Consider the following 25,010-nt stretch of genomic DNA (forward strand, 5'->3'; position numbering starts at 1 on the left):
ACCAGCTATCTTCGGGCGAGAGGCGGGGTACACCCTGAAATGGTCGCCAGCCAATTGCAGGGCACATATAAACAAACCACCATTCGCACTCACATCCACACCTACGGGCAATTTAGAGTCTTCAATGAACGTACCATGCATGTTTTTGGGATGTGGGAGGAAACTGGAGTACCCGGAGAAAACCCACGCAGCCACGCGGAGAACGTTCAAACTCCACACAGGCGGGGCCGGGGATCGAACCCCGGTCCTCACAACTGTGAGGCAGATGTGCTAGCCAGTTGTCCACCGTGCCGCCTATTTCGAAACAAAAGACGAAAATTACTTTAGGGGGAATTTAATCAGAATAGTGTGCTTATGACTCAATGCATGTTTGGAGGTCTATCCATAAAAAAGGCGGCGCGCCTACCTCAGTGGTCCTCAGCCTTTTTTGCATCACATAGCGGATGAACGAAGACATATTTTGATGGAACATAGAAACAAATAAAAACAAATTATTATATGCTGTATACAACTCATCATTATACCATTATGATGACTGTAACTGTTGTAATTAATGGGAGCCCTACACTTGTTTATCTTCATGGAGCCAATCCGATCTTGAGATATTTTTTTGTTTTGTTTTAAACATTCCAAAGGCGGGCGGCACGGTGGCCGACTGGTTAGAGCGTCAGCCTCACAGTTCTGAGGTGCGGGGTTCAATCCCCGTCCCCGCCTGTGTGGAGTTTGCATGTTCTCCCCGTGCCTGCGTGGGTTTTCTCCGGGCACTCCGGTTTCCTCCCACATCCCAAAAACATGCATTAATTGGAGACTCTAAATTGCCCGTAGGCATGACTGTGAGTGTGAATGGTTGTTAGTTTCTATGTGCCCTGCGATTGGCTGGCAACCAGTTCAGGGTGTACCCCGCCTTCTGCCCGATGACAGCTGGGATAGGCTCCAGCACGCCCGCGACCCTAGTGAGGAGAAGCGGCTCAGAAAATGGATGGATGGATGGATGGACATTCCAAAGGCTTGTCTTTTGGCACAATATTTGAAGATGAGTCTCTCCTTGCCGTTGTCAATGTGCATAATTTTACAAAATGGTCAAAAAAAAGTCAGCTAGCGCTGATATTCTCTGCCAATTAATAAAACGGCTAAAACGCTATATTAGTAGTACCAGCTCACAGTGTCTCTTTGATCAACTCAATAAAATATTTTTTATTAAGTCTGTTTGTGCGACTAAGGTGGTCGGGGACCCTGCTCCAGATCATCGGAATCAATTAGCTTGTTGATTGTTGAATAAGCATCGGTAAGCTATGGGGCTGAAAAAAAAGAAAGAAAAAAAGAGAAAAACTTTGTGAAAGTCTCTTTTACGATATTATTATTGTTATTGTTATTATTATTATCGATCCATTTTCTGTACCGCTTATCCTCACTAGGGTCGCAGGCGTGCTGGAGCCTAACCCAGCTATCTTTGGGCGAGAGGTTGGGTACACCCTGAACTGGTTGCCAGCCAATCGCAGTAGTCGCAATAATAATAATAATAATAATAATTTGTCAATGCACTCTCATTTTTATTTAATTTGTGAAATTATTGGAAATATAACTATATTGATGGATTTATTTTTTATATTGATGTATTGTCTATTATTTGTGGTGATTTGTCCTCTTCTCCTCTGTAGCTATGAGTATGACCTAATATTGAATGCCGACGCCAACTGTTCGCAGCACAGTCAGTGGTTTTATTTTGAAGTCAGTAACATGGTGCCTGACGTTCCCTACCGCTTCAATATCATCAACTGTGAGAAGAGCAACAGCCAGTTCAACTATGGTGAGAACAGTTGTGATGCAAACACTAACAGTAAGAATCTCCTAAATTGTACCAGGTAGATTGCTAAGAAAGGACAAATAACTCTTTGAATTATGATTTAGCTAAACAAATAAACCCTTGTTCTTTTTCCACTTTCAAAAAAACAACAACCTTAAAACAAAAACGGGGGAATGAAATTAGAGACAACATTTATCTATTTCAATTTGACCTCATGTGTGACTCTTGGGTTACGAATCATTGTTTCTTTAGTTTATCACTTTCTGGTCAAATTATTCCTCATTTAATTATAACACTTTTACTTTTTAACATGATTTGCAGATATTTAAGCTCCAGAAGACCTTGTTCACCCTGTAGGCAAATCCATTCTGTCACTCATAAGGGATTCTGAAACATAACTGTCCGCATTGTAATTTGTACGGGATCAGATCGGATTTACAGTATTGCTTACAAACGTCAGCACTCTGTCATTACCGATCTGCATGGTAGGCAAGAGTATGTAACATTGATAACAATAATGCATATCGGCGATTATGCAATATTTTACAATGTTGCCATCGATATATTGTCCAATGAAAACCCAATTAGTCCAAACTGCATTTTTTTTTTGCATTTTCTTTCAGGACATATTCATGACAATGACTTTGCATTCATCACTGCTGTATGGTGTATGCATGCGCTCTATGTTTGGAAATCACTATGCCCAAATAGATGAAAGACCACGTAAGCTGCAAGTCTCCTGTTTGGTTGCGCTCTCAGCTTTTAACGATATATAGAAAGATAACGCGTATAAAGCTTATACAAAGTGATTTTAATGAACATAATCTATACAGTACTTCAGTGGTGATTGGTGCTAGGTGTATGTGTTTCGTGGAGCTTGTGCCAGGCTCGGGTGTGCTTGTAACAAACGAACATGTCTGTCCCATCTGATTTTAGACAAGAGGCAGGATATTATCCCTGGACATATTGCCAGTCAGTCGCTGTGCAGACAACCATTTGGACTGACATTCACACCGACAGACTATTTTGAGACTTGCGATAATGGTGCAGCAGATAACTGGAACAATCTTTCAAATTTGTGATACAAGCACAAAACTCAGCACTAATACTCCTTGGACACTACTCTTTTAAGAAACCGTCCAGGCCACTTGAAATTCAAGATGGCCACCATGCGGAAATGGGATGTTCAACCACAGAATCTCACCATTTGATCACTTTGGATGATCTTGGAGTCAAAAAGTAGGTTTTTTTGGACTGTAGTAAAGCTAAATATTCAACTGTAAACCTTACGAGCTTCTTTTTACAATTGCTATCAAAAGATAATGAAATTTATATGATAGATTGAGGCGGCACGGTGGACGACTGGTTAGAGCGTCAGCCTCACAGTTCTGAGGACCCGGGTTCAATCCCCGGCCCCGCCTGTGTGGAGTTTGCATGTTCTCCCCGTGCCTGCGTGGGTTTTCTCCGGGCACTCCGGTTTCCTCCCACATCCCAAAAACATGCATTAATTGGAGACTCTAAATTGCCCGTAGGTGTGACTGTGAGTGCGAATGGTTGTTTGTTCCTATGTGCCCTGCGATTGGCTGGCAACCAGCACGCCCGCGACCCTAGTGAGGAGAAGCGGCTCAGAAAATGGATGGATGGATGATAGATTGAGCGGCACAGTGGACGACTGGTTAGAACATCAGCCTCACAGTTCTGAGGACCGGGGTTCAATCCCCGGCCCCGCCTGTGTGGACTTTGCATGTTCTCCCCGTGCCTGTGTGGGTTTTCTCCGGGCACTCCGGGTTCCTCCCACATCCCCAAAACATGCATGGTAGGTTAATTGACGATTGGCTGGCAACCAGTTCAGGGTGTACCCCGCCTCCTGCCCAATGATAGCTGGGATAGGCTCCAGCACGCCCGTGACCCTAGTGAGGAGAAGCGGCTCAGAAAATGGATGGATGGATAGATTGACCAGGACATCATGTATGCAATAAAATATTTTGATTATTATTTGTATTATTGGCAAAGTATAGAATCTACAGGATCTCAATTAGCTCCCAGTATGCGCTACCAAATCTGTCATAATCCAAATTTCGAAATTAATAATATACCCCTTCATTTTAGTACATGGGAACAACATGAAATTGACCACCTACAACTATTTACCAATAATGTTTTTAGGACTATTCCAAGAATTCCAAATAATAGGCAGAAACTTTCTTCAATGCAATAAATTAAAGGCAGCAATAAACAAAAGAATACTAACACTCCAGAGCACCCTCGAACTGCTGGAGTTTGTCAAGCAAATAGTGAAGCTTCTCCCCCAAAGTAAAAGAAATCTCTCAAAAGATTATAAATTAATTTCATGTACTAAATCAATGCACTGACCAATCTCCAAATGGGAAGAAGACCTTTCCATGTCTGCTGACCGTAGCTACTGGATACAGATTTGTAACAATACGTTTAGAATGACAAAAAACACAAATTTACATCTTATACAATATAAAGTGACCCATATAACTCCACTTTACTCAGTACACTATGCATAAAATGGGCTTTTCTCCATCGAATATATGCACGCAATGCACCAAAAATACCCCAGACACCTATTTTCATGCTATATGGGAATGCACACCAATTCAATGCTTTTGGTCTTCGGTTACACACAAACCCTCTTACATTTTGAATTTCAGGATTCCACTTTCCCCAAGATACTTGGCGACTTAAGCATAATTGACCTGCCTAATAAATATTTACAATCATTACGCGTCGCGTTAGTTACCGCTAAGAAAACAATTCTATTAAAGTGGAAAAACAAACAAGCTATTGACATCAATCAGTGGCTAAATCTCATCATAGAATATATCGCGTTAGAAAAAATATCAGCAGAACAAAAAAATCAATTACAGATATACGTAGATAGCTGGTCACCTTTCCTCAACATGCTAAAGCTCGACTCTTGATTCATTTGCCTGGGTAAGGTGCCATCTGACAATAACAAGACTACTATTTTGAATTTTCTATTCTTTGTTGTCAAGGTTGTTGTTTTACTATTATTCTATCCATCCATCCAATTTCTGAGCCGCCTCTCCTCACTAGAGCCTATCCCAGCTATCATCGGGCAGGAGGCGGGGTATACCCTGAACTGGTTGCCAGCCAATCGCAGGACAACAACCATCCGCACTCACATTCACACCTACGGGCAATTTAGAGTTGTCAATTAACCTAGCATTCATGTTTTTGGGATGTGGGAGGAAACCGGAGTGCCCGGAGAAAACCCGCGCAGGCACGTGGAGAACATGCAAACTCCACACAGGCGGGGCCGGGGATTGAACCCCGGTCCTCAGAACTGTGGGGCAGACGCTCTAACCAGTCGTGCACCGTGCCGCCAATTGCTCTTTAACCAAGCAAAAAAAAAAAAAAAAGAAGCTCTTTAACCAAGCGAAAATATAGTTTACTTGATTACTAAAAAAAAAAAAAAGAGAGATTATTAAAAAGATTACTATTTGAATGTGAAACTTATTAGCACATTTTCGGAACATTGATAGATTGCATCCAGGAATAAAAAAAAAAGGCACCGGTACTGTCAATTTTTTTGTCACTGAAGAGTGCAAAGAGTTGAACAGTGCTCACTAATGGACTGTTCCCTCCCGAGTCATCACCGACCCTCAACAATGAGCTGGTCTCATTGGTCCTTTAATTTAATTGATCCATGACCAGGTCGACCTACTTTTGTCATGCAGATGAATTTGAATTTGACCTAATCCTTACATTTGCAGGAATATAGTCCGTTGCAGGTAAGCCCGAAACGTTAGCATTTGCACGTTCTGTGGCATTCTGACTTGCATGCATACCGGTTCAGGTGTTGGCAACACTCGCAATAGGTGGAAGTGCTGTCCAGGTGACCTTCCATGTGTTTCCACTTTTCTACGTCTAGAAGCCAAATGGTTTCTTTTCAACCTCTATTTGCTGTTGCATCAAGCACAAATTGGTGTTGCATTTCCTGAATTATTTGTGTGCATTTGTGTACTACAGGAATGCAGCCAGTGCTTTATTCAGTACGGGATGCATTAAACGGTAAACCCCATTGGCTCCGGTCTGGGACAGAAATTTGTTATTTCAGGTAAGACTGCATTACTCAGATTTATTCAACTTTATTCAACTACTTATTCAAAGATTCTCAACACACGTGAACACTTTTAAAAAAAAAAAAAAATAGTGTAACTACTTCCACGAAAAAAAAAAAAAAAAACTCCTTTCAAAAGTATACAAATTAATCTCAAGTACTAATTCAATTCACTTACCAATCGCAAAATTGGAAAAAAGATCTCTCAGTGTGTACTGACAACAACTATTGGGCACAAATCTATAAAAATACATTCTCAATGACAAAAAAAAAAAAAAAAAAAAAAACAACAGTAATTTACAGCTAATCCATTTCAATGTACGATATACATCACACGTTACGCAATATAGTGTGCATAAAAGGGGCTATTCCAAATCAAACGTGCACTCATTGTACTGAAAACACTCCAGACACTTATTTTCATGCTCTTTGGCATTGTACACCTGTACAGCGCTTCTGGTCACTTGTTAACTTTCCTCACTTTTGAACTGTAGGACTCCGATTTCTCCTAATCGTTGTCTGCTGGGTGAATTAATAGTTATAGCTCTTCCAAATAAACATGCGCAACCAATACTTGGAATTCTCGCAATCGCTAAAAAAAACAATATTGTTAAACTGGTAAGATAAACAAGCTATCAAATTTAACCAATAACCAAATCTTGTCATAGTGTATATAACACTAGAAAATATCTCTGCCAAACATAATTAAGCAAATAGATAACTTTAAGAAAGGTTTGTCACTTAATTTTCATTCAATGGTGAACCTTGATTCTGTTTGCCTGGGAAAGACATGTAATGTAATGTCATGTGTAATGTAAATGTAATGTAATGTGACAAAATCACATCTTCTCATTTGAGACCCCTGTGCATACCATGAGGTCACTTGCATGCACTTGAACCCCTATCCTTCTGGATCTGCAATGTGGGCCGCTGGGGATGCTGGGTCTGTTCCCCCCGCCTGCGCTTGGGTATGGTTGTGTCAGTGTTCCACTCCTGGGGGATGCTGATCCTGGGGCTGTTTTCCCGTCCCGGGGTGCCTGGGTGGTGCCCGTTGGCCCCACTCTGGAGGTCTCGTCCTGGTCTCCGGGTGGGGGCTTGCCGTGCTGCTGCGTCCTCTGCGTGTGTCCACCTCCTTCTCCCCGGGGCGCACTCTGCCGTGGTCGTCACCCCTCTCTCCCTCGGGCTGTGTGGGGTCCCCGGCTGACTTGAGGCTTATGGTAGGGTGTCAGCGCCTCCTGCCTTGGACGGGCCCGCCTTCAGGGGTGGGGGGGGGGGACTCCCCCCCCTTTTCTCTGTGGTCTGCTAGCCGGTCGGGTCGTGCCGGGCTGGACCCGCAAAAGCCTAGCCTCTTACTTCACACATTCTGCACATTTTTAGTACTCACTGTACATACTTAGGACATTGGGCACATTTCCATCTCATTCGGGATCCCCTGGGGGACTGCCACTGGGCATGTTGGAGCGGATGCCGGGCTGGGTGCTGGCACATCTATGTTGATTTCCAGTCTGGTCCTCCAATTTTAATGCATAAATGTTGTATGTATGGTATTTGTAATAAATCTTTTGAATTCAAATAGAAGCATGTCAGCATATCAAAGAAGATATAAAAAACTTTGACTCCTGTTTGATTGCTCAATTTATTAGTTTAATACACAGGAGAGGACACGCAGTCGCAGCCACGTGCTACATGTTCGGGGGATTTGTCCACCGTCCCCGGTTTCTCTGGTGTCACAAACGTGGAGGATTCGTCCACCGTTCCTGGTGTCTCCTCCGGCATGCCCAGCATCTCCGACGCAAATACGCTCCAACAATACGCTGCTGCTGCCCGCCCAACTGGGAGTGTCCTCACCCATGCTGTGCTAGAGTCACAAGAAGAGATTGTGACGGCAATCGGCAGCATAAATGATTGCCTTGACCAATTAATATGTGTCCTCACAAATATCAGCGTCGCCTCGTTTACATTGTTGAAATCATATCTTGCCGGGCAATAATTCTTCATCAGTGCTAATTGTTCATGTGTCTCTGATGTGCAGATGTATTATAACAGTTGCCCAGCATCACCTCTAAGTGTCGCCAAAGGACCAACAGCTGTAGAAACGTGCGTACGCCACCCATGAAGTTGGCCTGAGGCACTGCGCATTTCCACGGTCAATTCACACTTGATACAACTGAACTTTTCCGTGAAAAAGAACGTACACCACGTTTTTGTGCATACATACCTTTTGTACATGAGACCCCTGGTGACTATAGTAATAGGGTGGGTGGTGGGTTCTCACATTTCTCTTGGCTTGGCTCCTTGGGGCTGTGTCTCACCCCTTGGTTGTCGGGCCACAGAGGAGTGGGGGTCCGCCCCTCCTTCCCCTCCTTTGGGTCCAGCATTCCTTAATAAAAGGCGCTTAACATGGGCTCGCTTTGGGCAGGCTATGACTGTTTTTGGATGGTGGCTGGCTCCTGCATTGGGCCCTGTTGGTGGCTGGGGCCCCTGTGCTCTTTGGGGGTGGTGGATGCAGTGGGGCGTTCTGGCTGGGGGGGTTGGGCAGGGGGGGGGCGGTGGTCTGGTGCCTGTGCCCCTCCCTTTGGGACTGGTCGGGATGCTTAGTTTCCCTGGGTATTGGGTGGGGGGGGGGGGTGGTTGGTGTCAACCCCCTGGTTGGGCCCCCTGATGCTGGACGGGCTCGTTGGCTTGGCCCGCCAATTGTGGGTGGAGGGAGCTGACCCTTCCTCATTGTGCCGCCTCAGCAACTCCAGACACCAGTTGACTAACATGCATGTGAGATGGTGTTCATTCACTAATAAGTTTGATAGACACGATACAGGGTTTAATTGCTTGTGCTGGGACCACTAATAATAACACAGGTTATACTAACATATCAACTCAGGTTCTTACAGGTGTTTAGACACTAAAAAAGAATCCCACCACACCACTCGTCAGTAGCACTGCTTTACTCATTTCCCACATCCTGTCCTGTCCTTTCCTGTCCTCGCTCATCTTGTTCTCTTGGTTAGTTATTGCATGTCCTCACCAGGTGCCCCCGCCCCATCCATAAATAGTAACACGATTTAAGTGTTGTAATATTACTTGTGCTCAAATATCTAGACAGTCTCACTATTGTTTGTGGTGTAGTTCGCACCCCTATTCCCATTGTGCACACTGTCTGTCCCCTAAAACCCTTTTCTGTCCAGTTGCATTTTCAATATACATCAGAATAATAATTTAAAAAAATAATAATACAAATAAGCAGAGAGAGTATTTTAAACTCCCCTGTTGCACAGCTAAACTGTTCCAGCACAAAAGGCATACAGATTCACCATTCTGCAAGGACATGCAGCTGAACAGGACAGGTTTAAAAATCCATCCATCCATTTTTAGCACCGCTTCATCCTCACAAGGGTCACGGGAATGCTGGAGGCTATCCCGGCTATCATCGGCAGGAGGCGGGGTACACCCTGAACTGGTTGCCAGCCAATCGCAGGGCACATAGAAACAAACAACCATTCGCACTCACATTCACACTTACGGGCAATTTAGAGCATGGAATCCGCTTTATGCGGAACATCATGTGACCAAACCTTCAATGAACCTACCATGCATGTTTTTGGGATGTGGGAGGAAACCGGAGTGCCTGGAGAAAATCCACGCAGGCACAGGGAGAACATGCAAACTTCACACAGGCGGTGCCGGGGACTGAACCCCGGTCCTCGGAACTGTGAGGCAGACGCTCTAACCAGTCGTCCACTGTGCCGCGGAGGTTTAAAAATAAGTAAATAAATAAAAACTTTCCTACTAACATTCTATTCAATGTGTTGGAACATATCTTTGTTGATTCAACTACAAATTAAAACATAATTATATGAGTTTGAAAAAGAATACATGCACGATTCTTCAAAGCATGCCTTTTACTCTCTTCATACCAACTGATTCAGATGCAGTCGACCCTCCAAATTTATCCTCCATTTTTTCCTTATTGCAATACTATACCAGCATATGGAAGAACAAACAGTAGATGTAGAAATTGAGAACATGAGAACATTGAGAACAGATGTGTGTTCAGGGCCCAAACTGGCATGAATTGCCATCAGAAATATGACAAGAATTTTAGCTCATTGCTACATACGAATAAACATGAGTCAATTCATTTTTCCACACATGACTTCATCCACTGTTTCTTCATTGAATCCTACAGAAACTACTTCTGTCCAGTTCGTGGCAGTCAGAGGACTACATTTTATACACTGACATTCACCATCACCTTCAAATACGATGAGGATGTCTGTTACCTGGCCTACCATTACCCTTACACTTACTCTGCTCTCAGGGTCAGTGAATTAATTTATCTCTCTATTTTTGTGTCTTAATATTATTTTCAAATATGTTAGCTGGACAGTTGTTATGGTTTCCTTTGCTGATTGTGCAGTTCAATCAATAAAAAGGAGCTTGAAGCTGGCTGAAAGCTTCTTCCTCCACAGTGCTAAATTTTGTCTTTTTTTTTAATCATAACTTACACATTCCTATTTTGTTCATCAGACTCATCTGAATTTGCTGCATAGATCAGTTGATCCTGCCAAGGTGTTTTTCCGGCAGCAGGTTCTTTGTCCTACTCTAGCTGGAAACTCCTGCCCAGTTGTTACCATCACTGCATGTCCTCCCAGCAAGTGCTATAAAGATATTCATCAGCTGCGTGAGTACTAATCTCAAATTTGGCTCCCAAATACATGTTTTTGTTACAGTTTTAAATTTTTATTTATTTTTTTGCTTGGTCTCATAAAATCAATTTTTAAACACTATTTCCTACTCATTTACTCTTCTAAATAAGTAAAAAAGAAAAATGATTCCATCCAAAAAAGATCATTAGTGTGAAACATAATAATGTAAATACATTTTGAAGATGCTGCTGGAGCCTGATGTGAGGCAGGGAGCACCTTTAACAGACCACCAGTTTCACCATCTACCCACATTGAGATGGCAAAACTGAAGGGAAAAGGATAGCTGCAGTTATAGCAATGAAAATGTACAAATAGTGTGGTGATGCTGATATAATGATAATGGTGCAAATTAGAGCAGGTTAAAGTGACTATTAGCGTAACGATCTGGTACAATGGCAATTGTGTAAATAGTGCAGAGAGTTCTCAAACACATCAGTGGCCAGTAGTAATCAACAACAGTATGCAAATAGTGCAGGGTCATAAAACAGTGAGTGTACGAATAATGTAGGTGTCCCGACAAAGATGTGCAAAATTGGCAGCATGTTGCAATGAAATTCTAAGTTAATTATTTAAGAGGTTAATGGCAAAAGGGAAGAAGCTATTGAAATGTCTGCTGGTTTTAGTTTGTATGGTTTGATCGCACCTCCCTGAAGGAAGGAGCTGGAATAGGTGGTGACCAGGATGTGGAGGGTCCAAGAGGATTTTGCATGCCCTTGTTTTATGCAATGATTAAAGCAAAGGGATTCCCAGCCAAGTATTGAAGATTAACATATAGTTTTGAAAGTAGCATTTTTTGATTGATTTAATGTGACCCTAATTGTTCTTTTTTTCCTCCAAACATTGAGAAGTAAATGGTGATTTCTTCACAGTATTCACACTTTTTTTAATTCCTGATTTTGTGGGGTTTATGAGCTAGAATCCTAAATGATGTAAAAATAAACAAATGAATACTTGAAATTGTTTAAATTGTGGGCCCTGAATCTATAATCTATGAAAGTTTAACTTTTTAATGGAATTATGGACATAAATAAACCTTTTCGTGGCATAATGTTTTTTTGGAAAGGATCTGTAGCAGTGATGGAGAATGTTGTTTTCCCTGGTGGGACAGTTGTGGTAGAGTTTTGCTTTGTTAAAGTCCCCAAGAATAATGAGGTGCTAATCTGGGCGCCTTTTCTCAAATTCATTTACCTAGTCAGCCAGCGTTTGCAGTGCGGCGTGGGTGTTAGCCTGGGGGGAATGTAATCACTGGTAAGTATGAATGAAGCAAATTTGCGCGGCGAGAATTGACCCTCTTGAAGTGTATGTGGATGTAAATGGACAGTCGGGGAATGAAACCACAGAAGAAGAAGAAGAAGAAGAAGAAGAAGAAGAAGAAGACTTTTTGACTTTTTCAAGAAACTTTATTTAGCATACCTTTTGACAAAAAAAGATTCCAATATGCATTTACTTTAAAAACATGAAAAAGATATTACCAGAAACATAATTAAACAAAACAAAAACAAATGAAAATGTACACAAAATAAATAAAATTAAAATAAAAAATTCAACACCAGTGATCCATATTCATCTACTGAACACAAAACATTCCCAATAGCCCACCGATCCACAAAATCATCCAGATTATTGGTAACCGTATAAAAGGTGTGCTCCACCCTTAAACAGGCTGCCACCAACCCTCTCAAACAGTAAAGCGGATCAGTCCAACTAGCTCCAACAATCTTGTATTTCCTACTTTTCCATATAGCCAATTTAGCACTTGCAAACATAAAATTCATTAACACCACAGTTTTCTTTCTTTTTCTGGAATACGTTGGTCCAAAAATAAAAAGATGGAAAGAGAAAACCTCTCCCAACCCCTCCACCCACTCCTTTAACATTTTATAGAAAACAGCCAACCGGGGACATAGAAGCACTTAGTGGTCCAATGTCTCTGGGTGTAAACAAAATGGACAACCTTCCCCAGTGCTAGGGTCAAAGTGAGCTCTGTATCTGTTCGTAGCTATTATTCCATGTATAATCCTCCATTGGATGTCACCCATCCGTTTTTCAACAGGAGGTTTATACAGGACCCACCAGCTTTCTTTTGGGGAAAATTCCGAACCCAACACCTCTGTCCACCTCGACTCTCTGACTCCAGTGAGCGATCCATTGTTCAGCACCTTTACACAACTCTCATACAGCCGCTTTCCACTACAAGAGCTGAAGTTCCCAAGTTTTGGAGTTTTTAGGGACAGTACGATTCCACATTGCTCCCTCCATTCCCCACCAGCAGGAATCACGCCAAGAGGAGGAAAAATGTACTCAGCCCCCTCACTCCACTGGTGAGCTAAATCACTGTTCCGTATAAAGTCCCGGTGTTTTTCTGACAGCGACTGCCACACCTCCTTCACCAGACCCTGTAGAACCCGGTTGGAGTGGACACCAGTCTTCTCAGCCAGTGTCTCTGGGGATATCCTCATTAGGTGTCCCATCTTCACAATCCCTGCCTCCCTGAAAGCGCTTCTCATTGTGTCAGACAAAAAGGCACTCAAAGGTAGAAATAGTGGCTATATTGAATAGTGGCTCTTCAAACAACCACAATCCAGGCTCTGCAGAGGCTCGAGTAAAGTCCAAAGTCTGCCAAGCATCAAGGACAGAGCTGTAAAAAGGTGACAGTCCATCCAAACCGGAGCTAGAGGACAGCAGAAACAGATGTTTGTCATAACCTAGCCGTCCGGCCCTCCGGAGCAGCAGACGAGCGACGGCTGACCAGCAGATTGAGTTTCTGTACAACAGCCTCTGTGCCGTCTGTAAACGAAAGCCAGCCATTCTGGAGGCAATGTCTATAAGTGTTCTGTCACAGGGAGATACAGGACTGACGCTCTCATCCAGTGATGACCAGACCAGAAAAAGTCCAACAGCATCTTCTGTAGCTGTTTAATCAGTCCTGGTGGGGGTGCTAACACCTGAAGTCTGTGCCACAAAAGAGAGGTGACGAGATTCTTTACAATCAGAGTAAACCCACTATTTCCCCATGAAAGGCCACCAGGGAGACCATACGCAGTCGCCTGTGTTGAATTACCAACCCAGCATGCCTCACTCTTTTCCCAATTTACCTTAGCTGAGGAAGCCTTTTCATACAGCGTTAGACTTTCTCTCAGTGCCTCTATGTCCCCATGTCCCTGGACCATTACAGTAATGTCATCAGCATAGGCTGACACGACTATGGGAAGGCTATAAGTCATCTCTGGCAGACATAGACCTTTCAAAGTTTTCCTAAGTCTCAATAGGAGAGGCTCGATAGCAAAACTATACAATAGTCCCGAAATAGGACAGCCTTGTCTAATCCCTCTCCCGACCACGACTGGTCTGCTCAGTCCTCCCCCAACTACACAACATGCACTCTCATACAGGAGTCTCACCCATGATACAAAATGCTCCCCAACTCCAAATGCGCGCAATGTGGAAAATAAGAAAGAATGATCCACCCGATCAAATGCTTTTTCCTGATCAATAGAAATAATGCCTACATCAACACCGTATGCCTTGCACACATCAAAAATATCCATCCATCCATTTTCTGAGCCGCTTCTCCTCACTAGGGTCGCGGGCGTGCTGGAGCCTATCCCAGCTGTCATCGGGCAGGAGGCGGGGTACACCCTGAACTGGTTGCCAGCCAATCGCAGGGCACATACAAACAAACAACCATTCGCACTCACAGTTACACCTACGGGTAATTTAGAGTCGCCAATTAATGCATGTTTTTGGGATGTGGGAGGAAACCGGAGTACCCGGAGAAAACCCACACAGGCACGGGGAGAACATGCAAACTCCACACAGGCGGGGCCGGGGATTGAACCCGGGTCCTCAGAACTGTTAGGCTGATGCTCTAACCAGTCGGCCACCGTGCCGCATCAAAAATATCTCTCATTAAAAATAAATTGTCCAACAAAAATCTGCCAGGGATGCAGTACGACTGGTCTTCACCAATTACAATGTCCATATAAACTTTTAGTCTATTTGCCAAAACTGGATAAAATTTTATAGTCCGTACATAGTAAGGCAACAGGTCTCCAATTCTTGAGCAAAGTTAAATCCCCCTTTTTTGGCAGAAGAGAGATCACCGCACGCTGACAGGAAGCTGGAAGAGTCCCTCTCCCAAAGGAGTCCTTGAAAACCTCCAACAAGTCAATCCCAATTATATTCCAGAAGTTTTTATAGAAATCTGCTGGTATTCCATCCAAACCTGGAGCCTTACCAGAGGTCAACTGGGTCACCACAGTCGTCAATTCCTTCAGAGTAATGTCAGAACCCAGGACATCTTGTACATCAGATCCCAGCTGAGGGACACCCTGAAGTAGTGTCTCTGTAGCCTTTCCATCGCACCTTTCTGCCTCAAACAGGTTTGAGTAGAAAGACACCGCTAGCCTTCTCATTTCTGCAAAATCTGAAGTCGGCGTCCCATCAGGCCGCTGAAGGCACACCATTTGTTTCCTCTGTCCAAAAGATCTCTCCAGGTTAAAAAAGAAGGAGGTGGGTGCATCGATGTCCCTCAGTTGGGTAAAACGTGACCGGACCAGAGCTCCTTTAGCCTTCTCTTGAAGAAAACAAGTCAACTGCTGTCTTTTTTTATTTAACTGCTCTGTATTTTCAGCAGCCACACTCTCCAAAACCTCAATGTCCTCTTCTAGTTTCTCTATAGCCTTCCGAGTATTAATACTAGAGAAGGATGCGTACTGTTGGCAAAACACTTTCACTTGACTTTTTCCTACCTCCCACCACTGAATTGGCTCTCCGATTACTCCAAAATTTTCACAAAAACCAAAATCATGTAAAAATTTGACATTAAAATACCAGAATGATTTCGGCTTGTCGATGTGGGACAAAATTAGTTCCAATAATACCAAATGATGATCTGTAAACCCAACTGGGGAAATTTGACAATTAATTGCCCTGGTGTTAAAAGCCACAGACATATAAAATCTGTCTAATCTGGCTGCAGTAACCACGCCATCAAAAACTTTCATTCGGGTATATTGTCTGTCGGTCGGATGCTTTGTCCTCCACATATCATCTAAATCCAACTCCTTGGTCATCTTTGACAAGAAACAGGATGACTGGGTATGGAGCTCCTGTCCTATTCTATCTAAAGCGGGATCGGTGCAACAGTTCCAGTCCCCCCCAACTAAAACACATTCTACTTTATCACAGTTGTCCAAATTTTCCTTTAGTACTTCAAATAAACTCAAACGGTCCCGCCCGCAATTTGATGCATATACATTCACAAATTTAAACATAATGTTTTGGATTTCTGCTTTAACCATTACAATCCTCCCTGCAACTATTTCTGTGATCGCTAAAACATTAACACTAAGAGTGGGACTAAATAATATACCGACCCCCGCACTAAAATTAGAGCCATGACTGAGAACGTACTGACCGCCCCAACATAGCCCCCAGTCCGTTTCATTAAAATTATCACTGTGTGTTTCTTGCAACATAGCGATATCTATTCTTTTTTGTTTTAGGATTTCTAACACTAGCGCCCTCTTCTGTGCATTTCTACCCCCGTTAATATTTAAGGATGCAACACGTAAAGAATTCATATTAATAAAAAGAGAGAAAAAAACAACCAGCCAAAAGACAACAGCAGAGAAAACACCCAGTGTTGTAGTTCCATTTCTAATTTAATAATCAACTCTCAATTTTTTCTGTCTTTTACCACTTAAAATTTTCCTAGCAGCAGTCACATGCTTCCTCAGGTGATATCTCTTCTTGTCATCAAGCAAGTCTGTTCCTACCACCTTTTGTAGGGTACTCACAGTCTTCACAAACTTTCTAACATCTGGAAAATATTCTTGTACATCAACCCATTTACCAAATATATCCTCCAAAAACTCATCTAACTCTTTCAAAGGGTATAAATCCTTACTCTGGGAAACGCTGTCAGCAATTGAAGCACCATCAGAGTCACCATCAGTCTCCAGCCCCATAGCCTGGCTACCATCACCATGCTGAACCTGGTCTACTATATCATCATCAGTGTTTACCCTGTCAGCAGCCTTCAGCTGCTGTCTCACATCACTAGCCTGTGCCATTTTCATCCCATCAACAATACTATTCTGTTCTATAATTTGCATGTCATTCTTACTTTCATCATTCTCAATAATAGCACGTTGTCCCTCTACCTTCGCCGCCATCGATCCACGGCTTTCAGCAAGGGGTACCTCCGCCGTCGAGATGGCATTCACACTCATAGGGCCCACTCCAATGGAGTCAGGCTCAGCCATCCGCTCCTCAACGTCAACGACCCCGTCCACAACCGGACCTGCCTGGGCATGATCCTCGGGGCTATCAACAGCAGCAGGTCTCACTGTAGCATTGTTATGCGGGCACGCCACCCGTTTATGACCAACATCTCCACACTCAAAACATTTGATGCTTCCCGAGCTTGCATACACCATATACATTCCTTCCTCATGACGAACACGGAAAGAAACATCCAACGTTTGCGTCTGAGAGTCTAAAAACATGAAAACCTGTCGTCTAAATGACTGAACATGCTTCAGTTTTTCATTCTTACATCCTAACCCAACATTACGAAATCCGCTAGCAGCACTTGCTCCACCGTGAAGCTAGGCTATGGCACAATCCGCACGCCGTGCCTCAGAGACGGTGGCGTCTCAGGCGGCGCCATCCTCGCCACGAGGCACGGGCAAAACCTTACAAAAAAAAACCTAACCTTTATTAATACACAAAAGCCTACACCGTGAAGATACAATAATCACACTGTGAAAAAACATGTATTTACATAAATATACAAATTTTTCCTTCCAACTCTCCCTCACACTTCTCTGAAACACACCACCACAGAAGAAGAAGAAGAAGAATCACCTTTTATTATAGACATATTGTAGATTTTTATTATAGACAGCCACTTATCTCAACAAAGAGGACGGATGTGAAGTGTGGAAACGGTAATGGACCATCCAGCAGTTCTCCCTGGAATTTACTGGGAGCAAAGCCCAAAAATATGGGACAACATCTAAAAGGGATGACACAACAACAGCAGATCACCGAGGAATCCGGCTGGCCTGCGTTGCGGCCTGCTTCACCGCCGAGTGAGCGGCCGTGGACGGTCGCTACAGTGAAGGGCAAGAAAAAAGGACTTGAGTCAATGCAAAAAATTGACATCAGACTTACAAATAGATTTGGGCCACTTTTACAAGACCCCTGGCCAAGAAGAGTATTGTCAATATTGAATCCAACGCACACCATGCCAAGATCTTCCTCCCGAACCCCCTCGGCTGAAACCACCGTCCACTAAGAAGCGAAGGGCCCCTCCTCCACCAATGAAGAACCTTATCTGTGAACCTGACTGGTATCTGCGAGGTCTTTTCCAAAATACGTCAGACCCCTATGGAGATCAGGCCATTGGAAGTGTTCAATCTCATCGAATGGCAATGACCTATGGGGTCTCTCAAGGGTCAGTTCTTCGACCCCTCCTGTTCAGCCTGTATATGCTACCCTTGGGTCAAATTCTTTGGAACTTTAATTTTGACTATCATAGCTATGCAGGTGACATAGAGTTATATCTAGCAGTGTCTCCAGATGACTACAGTTCAATTGAGGTGTTGTGTCCCTGTATAAAAAAAAAAGATAAATATCTGGAAGAGCCAAAATCTTCTTCAATTAAACCACAACAAAACTGAGATAATTGTTTTTGGCAATAATGAAAAGAGGATTGCTGTTAGTAAATACCTGGAGTCACTCTCTTTAAAAACCAAAGACCAAGTCCAAAACCTTGGTGTTCTGATAGATTCCGACCTGACTTTCAACAGTCATATCAAATCAATGACTAAAACAGTCTTCTACCATCTGAAGAACATATCCAGAGTGAAGGCTTGTATGTGTCAAGCAGACCAGGAGAAGCTCATCCATGCTTTTATCTCAAGTAGTCGTGACTATTGTAATGGTCTTCTGACTGGACTCCCAAGAAAGAGGATTAAACAGCTACAGCTCATTCAGAATGCTGCAGCTCGTTTTCAGACCAGAATAAAGGTCAAAGCATGTTACTCCAATTCTAAAGTCTTTACACTGGCTCCCAGTCAGCTTTAGAATAGATTTTAAAGTTCTGCTACTGGTCTATCACGAAGCGGTTTAGGTCCCGAATACATGAAGTAGGGCTCTGAGATCAGGTCAAATAGTGGAGCACAGAGTCCAAAGCAAACATGGTGACGCAGCATTTAGCAATTATGCTGCACACAAATGGAATAAGTTGCCAACAGAAGTGACGTCAGCCCCAAGTGTGCATGTTTTTAAGTCCAGGTAAAAACTTTTCTTTTTCCAAGTGTTTTAGAGCATTTCCACTTTTAAATATTTATTGCATTGTCCGCCGTTTTAATTGTATTTTTTTCTCTTCGTTTTAAATCTTTATAAGCTGTTGTTTTTATTTGTTTAAAAAAATTTTTTTTAATCATGTAAAGTTACCTTGTGTATGAAATGCGCTATATAAATAAATTTGCTTTGCTTACTTTTGTTCTGTGACATTGAGCTACATTCCGCCAGCTTCATTTGTTTAGCTTTGTCTGTAAGACTTCTGCCTCGGGTGCTGTTACATGACTCTGTTTCACCAATCCAACGGAGTCAGGCAGTCACATGATCGTACACAAAGTCTCCGCGGCCCCACACAGGAGCAAAGTTTTAAAAGTGCCTAATTTACAATAAGCATGGCAAGAAAGAAGAGAGGAAACAATGGCGTGAAACTCGCAGTCCAAAGAGCCAGAGAACCTCAGGCCTTACATTCAATCGGTTTACCTACAGACTACAAAAAAGAACAGTTACAGTATACAGTATCTTACGCTGTCATTTGTGTCTGACTAAAAATGTCAACATTTCAGCCTAGAAGCGCTCAGATTCGAGCTTCTGCTTTTTCACGAGTGTAAACAAAGTTAATTTAGGACCTGAATTGTGCCTGAATTTGCCTTAATGTGTCATTTTATGGCGATTTAATTTTGTTAGTTTTAGTTAAAGTGTTAATTGTTGGGCAATATCTAAATTTGCACATTCCTATTTTAAATTTTTGTATATTTGGTGTTCATGCTCAAAACAAAACAAAAAATTATCCAAAGTTACTATAATAATGGACAATAATAATAATACATGATACCCTTTTATAGTGCTTTTCAAGAGCCTCAAAGACGCTTTACACGCAACAGATAACAATAGCCAAGAACAATAAGAAGGGGGTCGAGCATGGTGTGGGAACTGGTGGTGTCCATGTTTGCCAGTGTTCCGGGAGAGCTTTCTTGTATAAATGGGTGTCTTGACTCAATAAAGGTTGGGAAACACTGGTCCAGATGACCCCAAAAAGTAGATTCAAGCCACAGTATACTGAAGACAGCAACATATCGTGGTACAAGTATGTTGGGCCAACACCTATTATTGCATACAAGGGATCATGGATTTGTTTGACTACATCAGAAGACGAATGAGGTAATTGTTCCTACGCCGAAGTGGAAATGAGTATTTCAACAAAACAACTACCCAAAATACACTCGTAAGGTATTAGCAGCTTGGCTCGATACCAGCAACATGAACGTTATGGAATAGCTCTCCCAATCCTCAGAACCTGGTAATTCCATGGTGGTTGGGTGATAAAAAAAATTGTGTTTCTGAGACAAAACCAAGAAATGCAGTTTTTATCCATTCGTCCTGGGCTGGAATGCCAGTTTACAGGTGCCAGAAGTTGGTTGAATCCATGCAACCATGATATGAAGCAGTTCTCAGAAATAGTGGTTATACAACCAAATATTTGTTTTGCAATATGTTCTACATTCCAGCAATAATCACTGGGAAACAATGTATTCCTTTAGAAACAATGTTCTTGTCAAGCATTTTTTAGTTTGTCAGAAAAAGACAGACACTGTCAATGTCTCTCTTTAGGTAACCGCCCCTGCATTGTGCTAACAAGTCGTGTCCATCCCGGTGAATCCAATGCCAGCTGGGTAATGAAAGGCACCCTAGAGTTTCTTTGCAGTAATGATCCAATAGCCAAGGCACTGAGAGAGACATTTGTCTTCAAGATCATCCCCATGTTAAATCCAGATGGGGTCATTAATGGAACGTGAGTATGTAGCGAGAACTCATCACCTAATTTGCATGATATAAAATACATTTGAATCCGGGTCCTCAGAACTGTGAGGCAGATACGCTAACCAGTCGGCCACCATGCCGCACTGTCTCCCATATGTTATACAGTATTAGCCATATACTGTACCTTATTTTTCTGCTATGGTTCTGTTGTTCGTTTTTTTTTTTCATTTCGATATTGTTCTCTCTTTTCAAACATGAGCACAACTGTGTGTTTTCTAATTTACTAAATAAAAGTAGGGCTCTGAATTTAAAAATAAGAGCAAGTAAATTAAAAAAAGGATTACATGTTCAAATAAAGTGCTTCAGTGTTCAAATAAAGTGCTTAATTTCAGAATAATTATTTTTTTTAAACTAATAAAATAGAGATAATACTTCATGTTTTGATCACAAGGGTAGAAGCAAAAACATGCATTGTAACAATGCATTATATATAGATAAAAGGGTTTTCCAGAATTTTGAGATCAACTTTGGGGGAGCGTATTATACATGGGTGCGCATCATACACAAGAAATTACGATATTTCAAACTCCCCTTTTTGAACAGGTGCGGGATGAGGGCTAGCGTATTGTATGTGGGAGATCCGCCCCTAAAACGAGCAAATTTCACCATGGCAAGTAATGCTTTAAAAATATGTCTCAATAAATCTTGATCCTTGGAGTATTTTGATAACATCACATAACAGATATATTAAGATGCCTAGGAAGTTTGTTTTATTTTATTTTGAAAAGATGCATAATATGTCTCTATGATGATCCATACCTCCTTAGAGGTTAGGAGGTTGAATATGTGGTTGACTGGCTTTGTCTCTGATTATGTTAAAGGGTCCACATAATAACGTGTCAATCCCCCTTTTCCACCGTAGAAGACTGGCCAACAGCCACATTGCTACAGTTGCAAACTAAAATACAGTTCATAAAGTTGTCGAACAAATCAAGAATTTAATCATGCTATCTTAAGATAACACGATCCGTGTTATTGAATTCCAAATCTGTGCTCAATCACCTGTAAAAGAAACTCAGCAGAACCAACCCGATGTACAGTGTGAGTGTTACGCCCCAAGTCTAGGGTATGGCAAGTACAACATAAAACAACTCCACTCACACACAAGGAAGAAAAATAACATAACAATTCCAACAAGGAAAATTATTGTATTTTTTTTAGGATGAAGCCAAGGCCAAAAAAAATTAACAAACTCTATGTGAAGCAAAACGAAACCTAAATACATTGACTCAACTCAACTTTCTGAGCTAAAAACAACAGGACAAAAAAACTATTTAAATAAAATGCAGTTTACCCTTACTGCATCATACTTTATATACAGGTGTAAGTTGGTTATGTGTGTAAGTATTTAATCTCTTTCATCTCTAAGGTTGACAACAAAGACAAAATACCATTCCCAGAGATCACATAATAAACATAAGTAGACAAAGTCATAGTCGTTTTAATCGTTTCAAGCCAATGTTCTGTCCCCTTTTATCAGATATTTCATCCCACATAAAATTAACTGCTTGCACCCTAAATTTCATCCCTATCAAATTTCTCAAAGAGTTTTTTGACACAGTTGGACCCAGCATTGTATCCATAAGCTTAATGAGGATAAGCTGTTTAGAAGATGGATTACTGGATAGTTCTTCAGTAGAGGGAGTAGTCCACTGTGCTTTTAAACCATGCGATCGTCTTTTTTCTGATATATATATATATATATATATATATATATACACGTACACACACACACAGACGCACCGTTTTCAAACCTTCAAAGGTGGTTTCTAGTATATAGCTTTTAACTTCTATGTTATTTAGCTCACAGCAAGCACTGAGACATCCCCCCCTCAAAGTTACCAATGATCCTCTTTTATGAGCAGATAGCGGGGAGGGCTCAATTTGAATTCTTCAGGATGTCAGTGCAGTTTTTAATACCGTTAACCGCATAAGCAATCAAATTTGCACCTGTTTTTGCACACGCAAATCTTGAGTATATCAGACCCAGAGTTGGTTTTACGATTATCTTTTAGAGCCAATCTTTGTGGTCACAATAGGGAACAACTCTTCATCTACATCTTCCCTTTTGTCTGTGGTGTACCGTAAGGTTAAATTTGAGTTTTTTTTTATGTCTATGCTGCCCCTTGGCTAAATAATCCAGCACCTGTGCTGACGACACACCGTTGACCCTCGGCGCCTAGTTGCTGTTACAGATTGCCTTTTTGACATCATTAGGCTGGAAGGCACACAAATTTCTACAACACAGCAATTCCAAATCTGGAATAATTCTCTTCAACATGCAAAATTCCACCCATATCATTAAATCATTTGCCAATAATATCACAGACTCAGACTTTTTTATTCGGAATTCAGTGGGGCTCGATCACAATGCTGCTTTCATTAGAGAGCCGAAATATCATGAATATAACATCATGCCAACTATTTTGTTTCACTGCAGGAATCGCTGTGATCTGAGCAGAGAGGATTTGAATCGTCAGTGGTGTAAACCAGACCCCATTCTCTGTCCAACCATCTACCATAGCAAGGGCTTCCTCTACTATCTCAACAGTATTGGACGATCTCCCCTGGTAAGATGGATATTTTACTGCTTGTGTCCTTTGCCAGACATGTGAGCCTATGCCATGTTCGCCCCAAGCAGTAAATTGGATTTCAGTTCACCATGGTATTGTTAGGAACGGAAAATATTGATCTGACTTAAGTTTCTGCCTATTTGAACCAAAAAGAGCACACCATAGCAAACGTAGCCAATTGTACTGCCCTATGTTTTATTCTCAGTGACAAAAATGTCTACAGTCACTTCCAGTTTACATTTCTCTGAATATAAACAATGTACAGTACTTTATTCGTCATGGAGAGCTTTATAGACTTCTACTGTTTCTGCGGTATGGAGTTACTATATGAATGTTTTTCAGTTAAGTACTTATTTTAAATTATTTAAAATATTGGTACAAACATGTCCTTAATATTGTGTTGATTTGGTTCTGCAATTTTCAGATTTTATTTTCAGAACTTATTTGTTGTGAAATAAAATAAAGATACTCAAAAAGATGATTGTTTTCCTAGATATTAGAGCAGATTTTCACAAAATCAGCACAAACATTGCCCCATTATTTTAGTTTTTTTCTGCATAATACATGCATTACTCCCCAACTCACTAGCAAAGGTGGCTATGACAAAGCAGCTGTAGGGACTTTAAGTAAACATCTACAATGTCTTTTTTTTTAGACAAGACGTCACCAGAGAGCCACCAAAGATTACAATAGGGGATTTTTAGGCTTTGTTTGTATATATATATATTTGAATAATTGAATGATATGCATTTATTTAACCCTGCAATTGGCGAGGGACCAGTTCAGGGTGTACCCTGCCTCTCGCCCAGAGTCACCAGAGATAGGTGCCAGCACACCCGCAACCCTAGTAAGGATAAACTGTTTGGAAAAGGGATAGATGGATGGACATATATTTAGCTTTTGTCAGACATCAGCCATTTGAAAACAACATTTTTGTAAGTTCGGCTTCAAACAATTACTAATTTAATCAAACTGTAGTCATGTTCATTAGCGTAGTATACACAGGAAGTCAGGTATTCCGTTTTAATAAAGCGTATTCCATGCTTTAAATTGTTTGTAGGTGTGAATGTGCGTGGTTGTTTTCTATTTGTACCTTGCGATTGGGTGGTGACCAGTTAAGGGTGCACAGCACCTTTCGCCCAAAGTCAGCTGATATAGGCTCCAGCACACCGGTGACCCTAGTGAGGAGAATGGTTGGATGGATGGATGTATGGTTGGATGTACAGTATATCTATTTTTATATGAGCAGGATGAATAGTTTACAGTTAATGATGAGTAAAATTGGGTAGTTTATTTTTGGCGGTCTTATTTTATGATGCAACTTCCTGTTTAGGGTGCTTTGACGTTTTACCATTGACTCTTGTTAAATGTTTGACATTTGTTTGACAAATGTTTGACAGCCTATAACATTAAACATTAAACCATCTCCATCATTGGATGGGACTGAAAAGCTAGTAAAAATTACACTTTTTTTTTTTTTTTTTTTTTAAACAACAGTACAGAGGTGTACCAAGTTCCCACATGGAACATATTAGCTGCCTCGCTGATTTGAAGCATCCATCCATCCATCCATCCATTTCCTGTAACGCTTGTCCTCACTAGGGTCACGGGCGTGCTGGACAGCTTTTGATAATATATACTGAAATAGAGGTGTTCTAGTCCAGGGGTGTCAAACTAGTTTTTGT

General features: G+C 41.7%; 1 protein-coding gene across 1 annotated transcript in view; it reads left to right on the forward strand.

The window, feature by feature from the left end:
• LOC133477890 (cytosolic carboxypeptidase 4) overlaps positions 1 to 25,010 on the forward strand; it is a 64,354-nt gene that overhangs the window by 31,324 nt on the left and 8,020 nt on the right. Inside the window, exons 16-21 of the mRNA XM_061773219.1 lie at positions 1,659 to 1,807; positions 5,825 to 5,912; positions 10,099 to 10,231; positions 10,440 to 10,593; positions 20,543 to 20,723; positions 23,193 to 23,322. Coding sequence (XP_061629203.1) covers positions 1,659 to 1,807; positions 5,825 to 5,912; positions 10,099 to 10,231; positions 10,440 to 10,593; positions 20,543 to 20,723; positions 23,193 to 23,322 — 835 coding nt within the window. The remainder of the gene's footprint in view (positions 1 to 1,658; positions 1,808 to 5,824; positions 5,913 to 10,098; positions 10,232 to 10,439; positions 10,594 to 20,542; positions 20,724 to 23,192; positions 23,323 to 25,010) is intronic.

Source organism: Phyllopteryx taeniolatus, chromosome 5 (assembly GCF_024500385.1).
Source record: "Phyllopteryx taeniolatus isolate TA_2022b chromosome 5, UOR_Ptae_1.2, whole genome shotgun sequence".
NCBI classification, from domain to species: domain Eukaryota; kingdom Metazoa; phylum Chordata; class Actinopteri; order Syngnathiformes; family Syngnathidae; genus Phyllopteryx; species Phyllopteryx taeniolatus.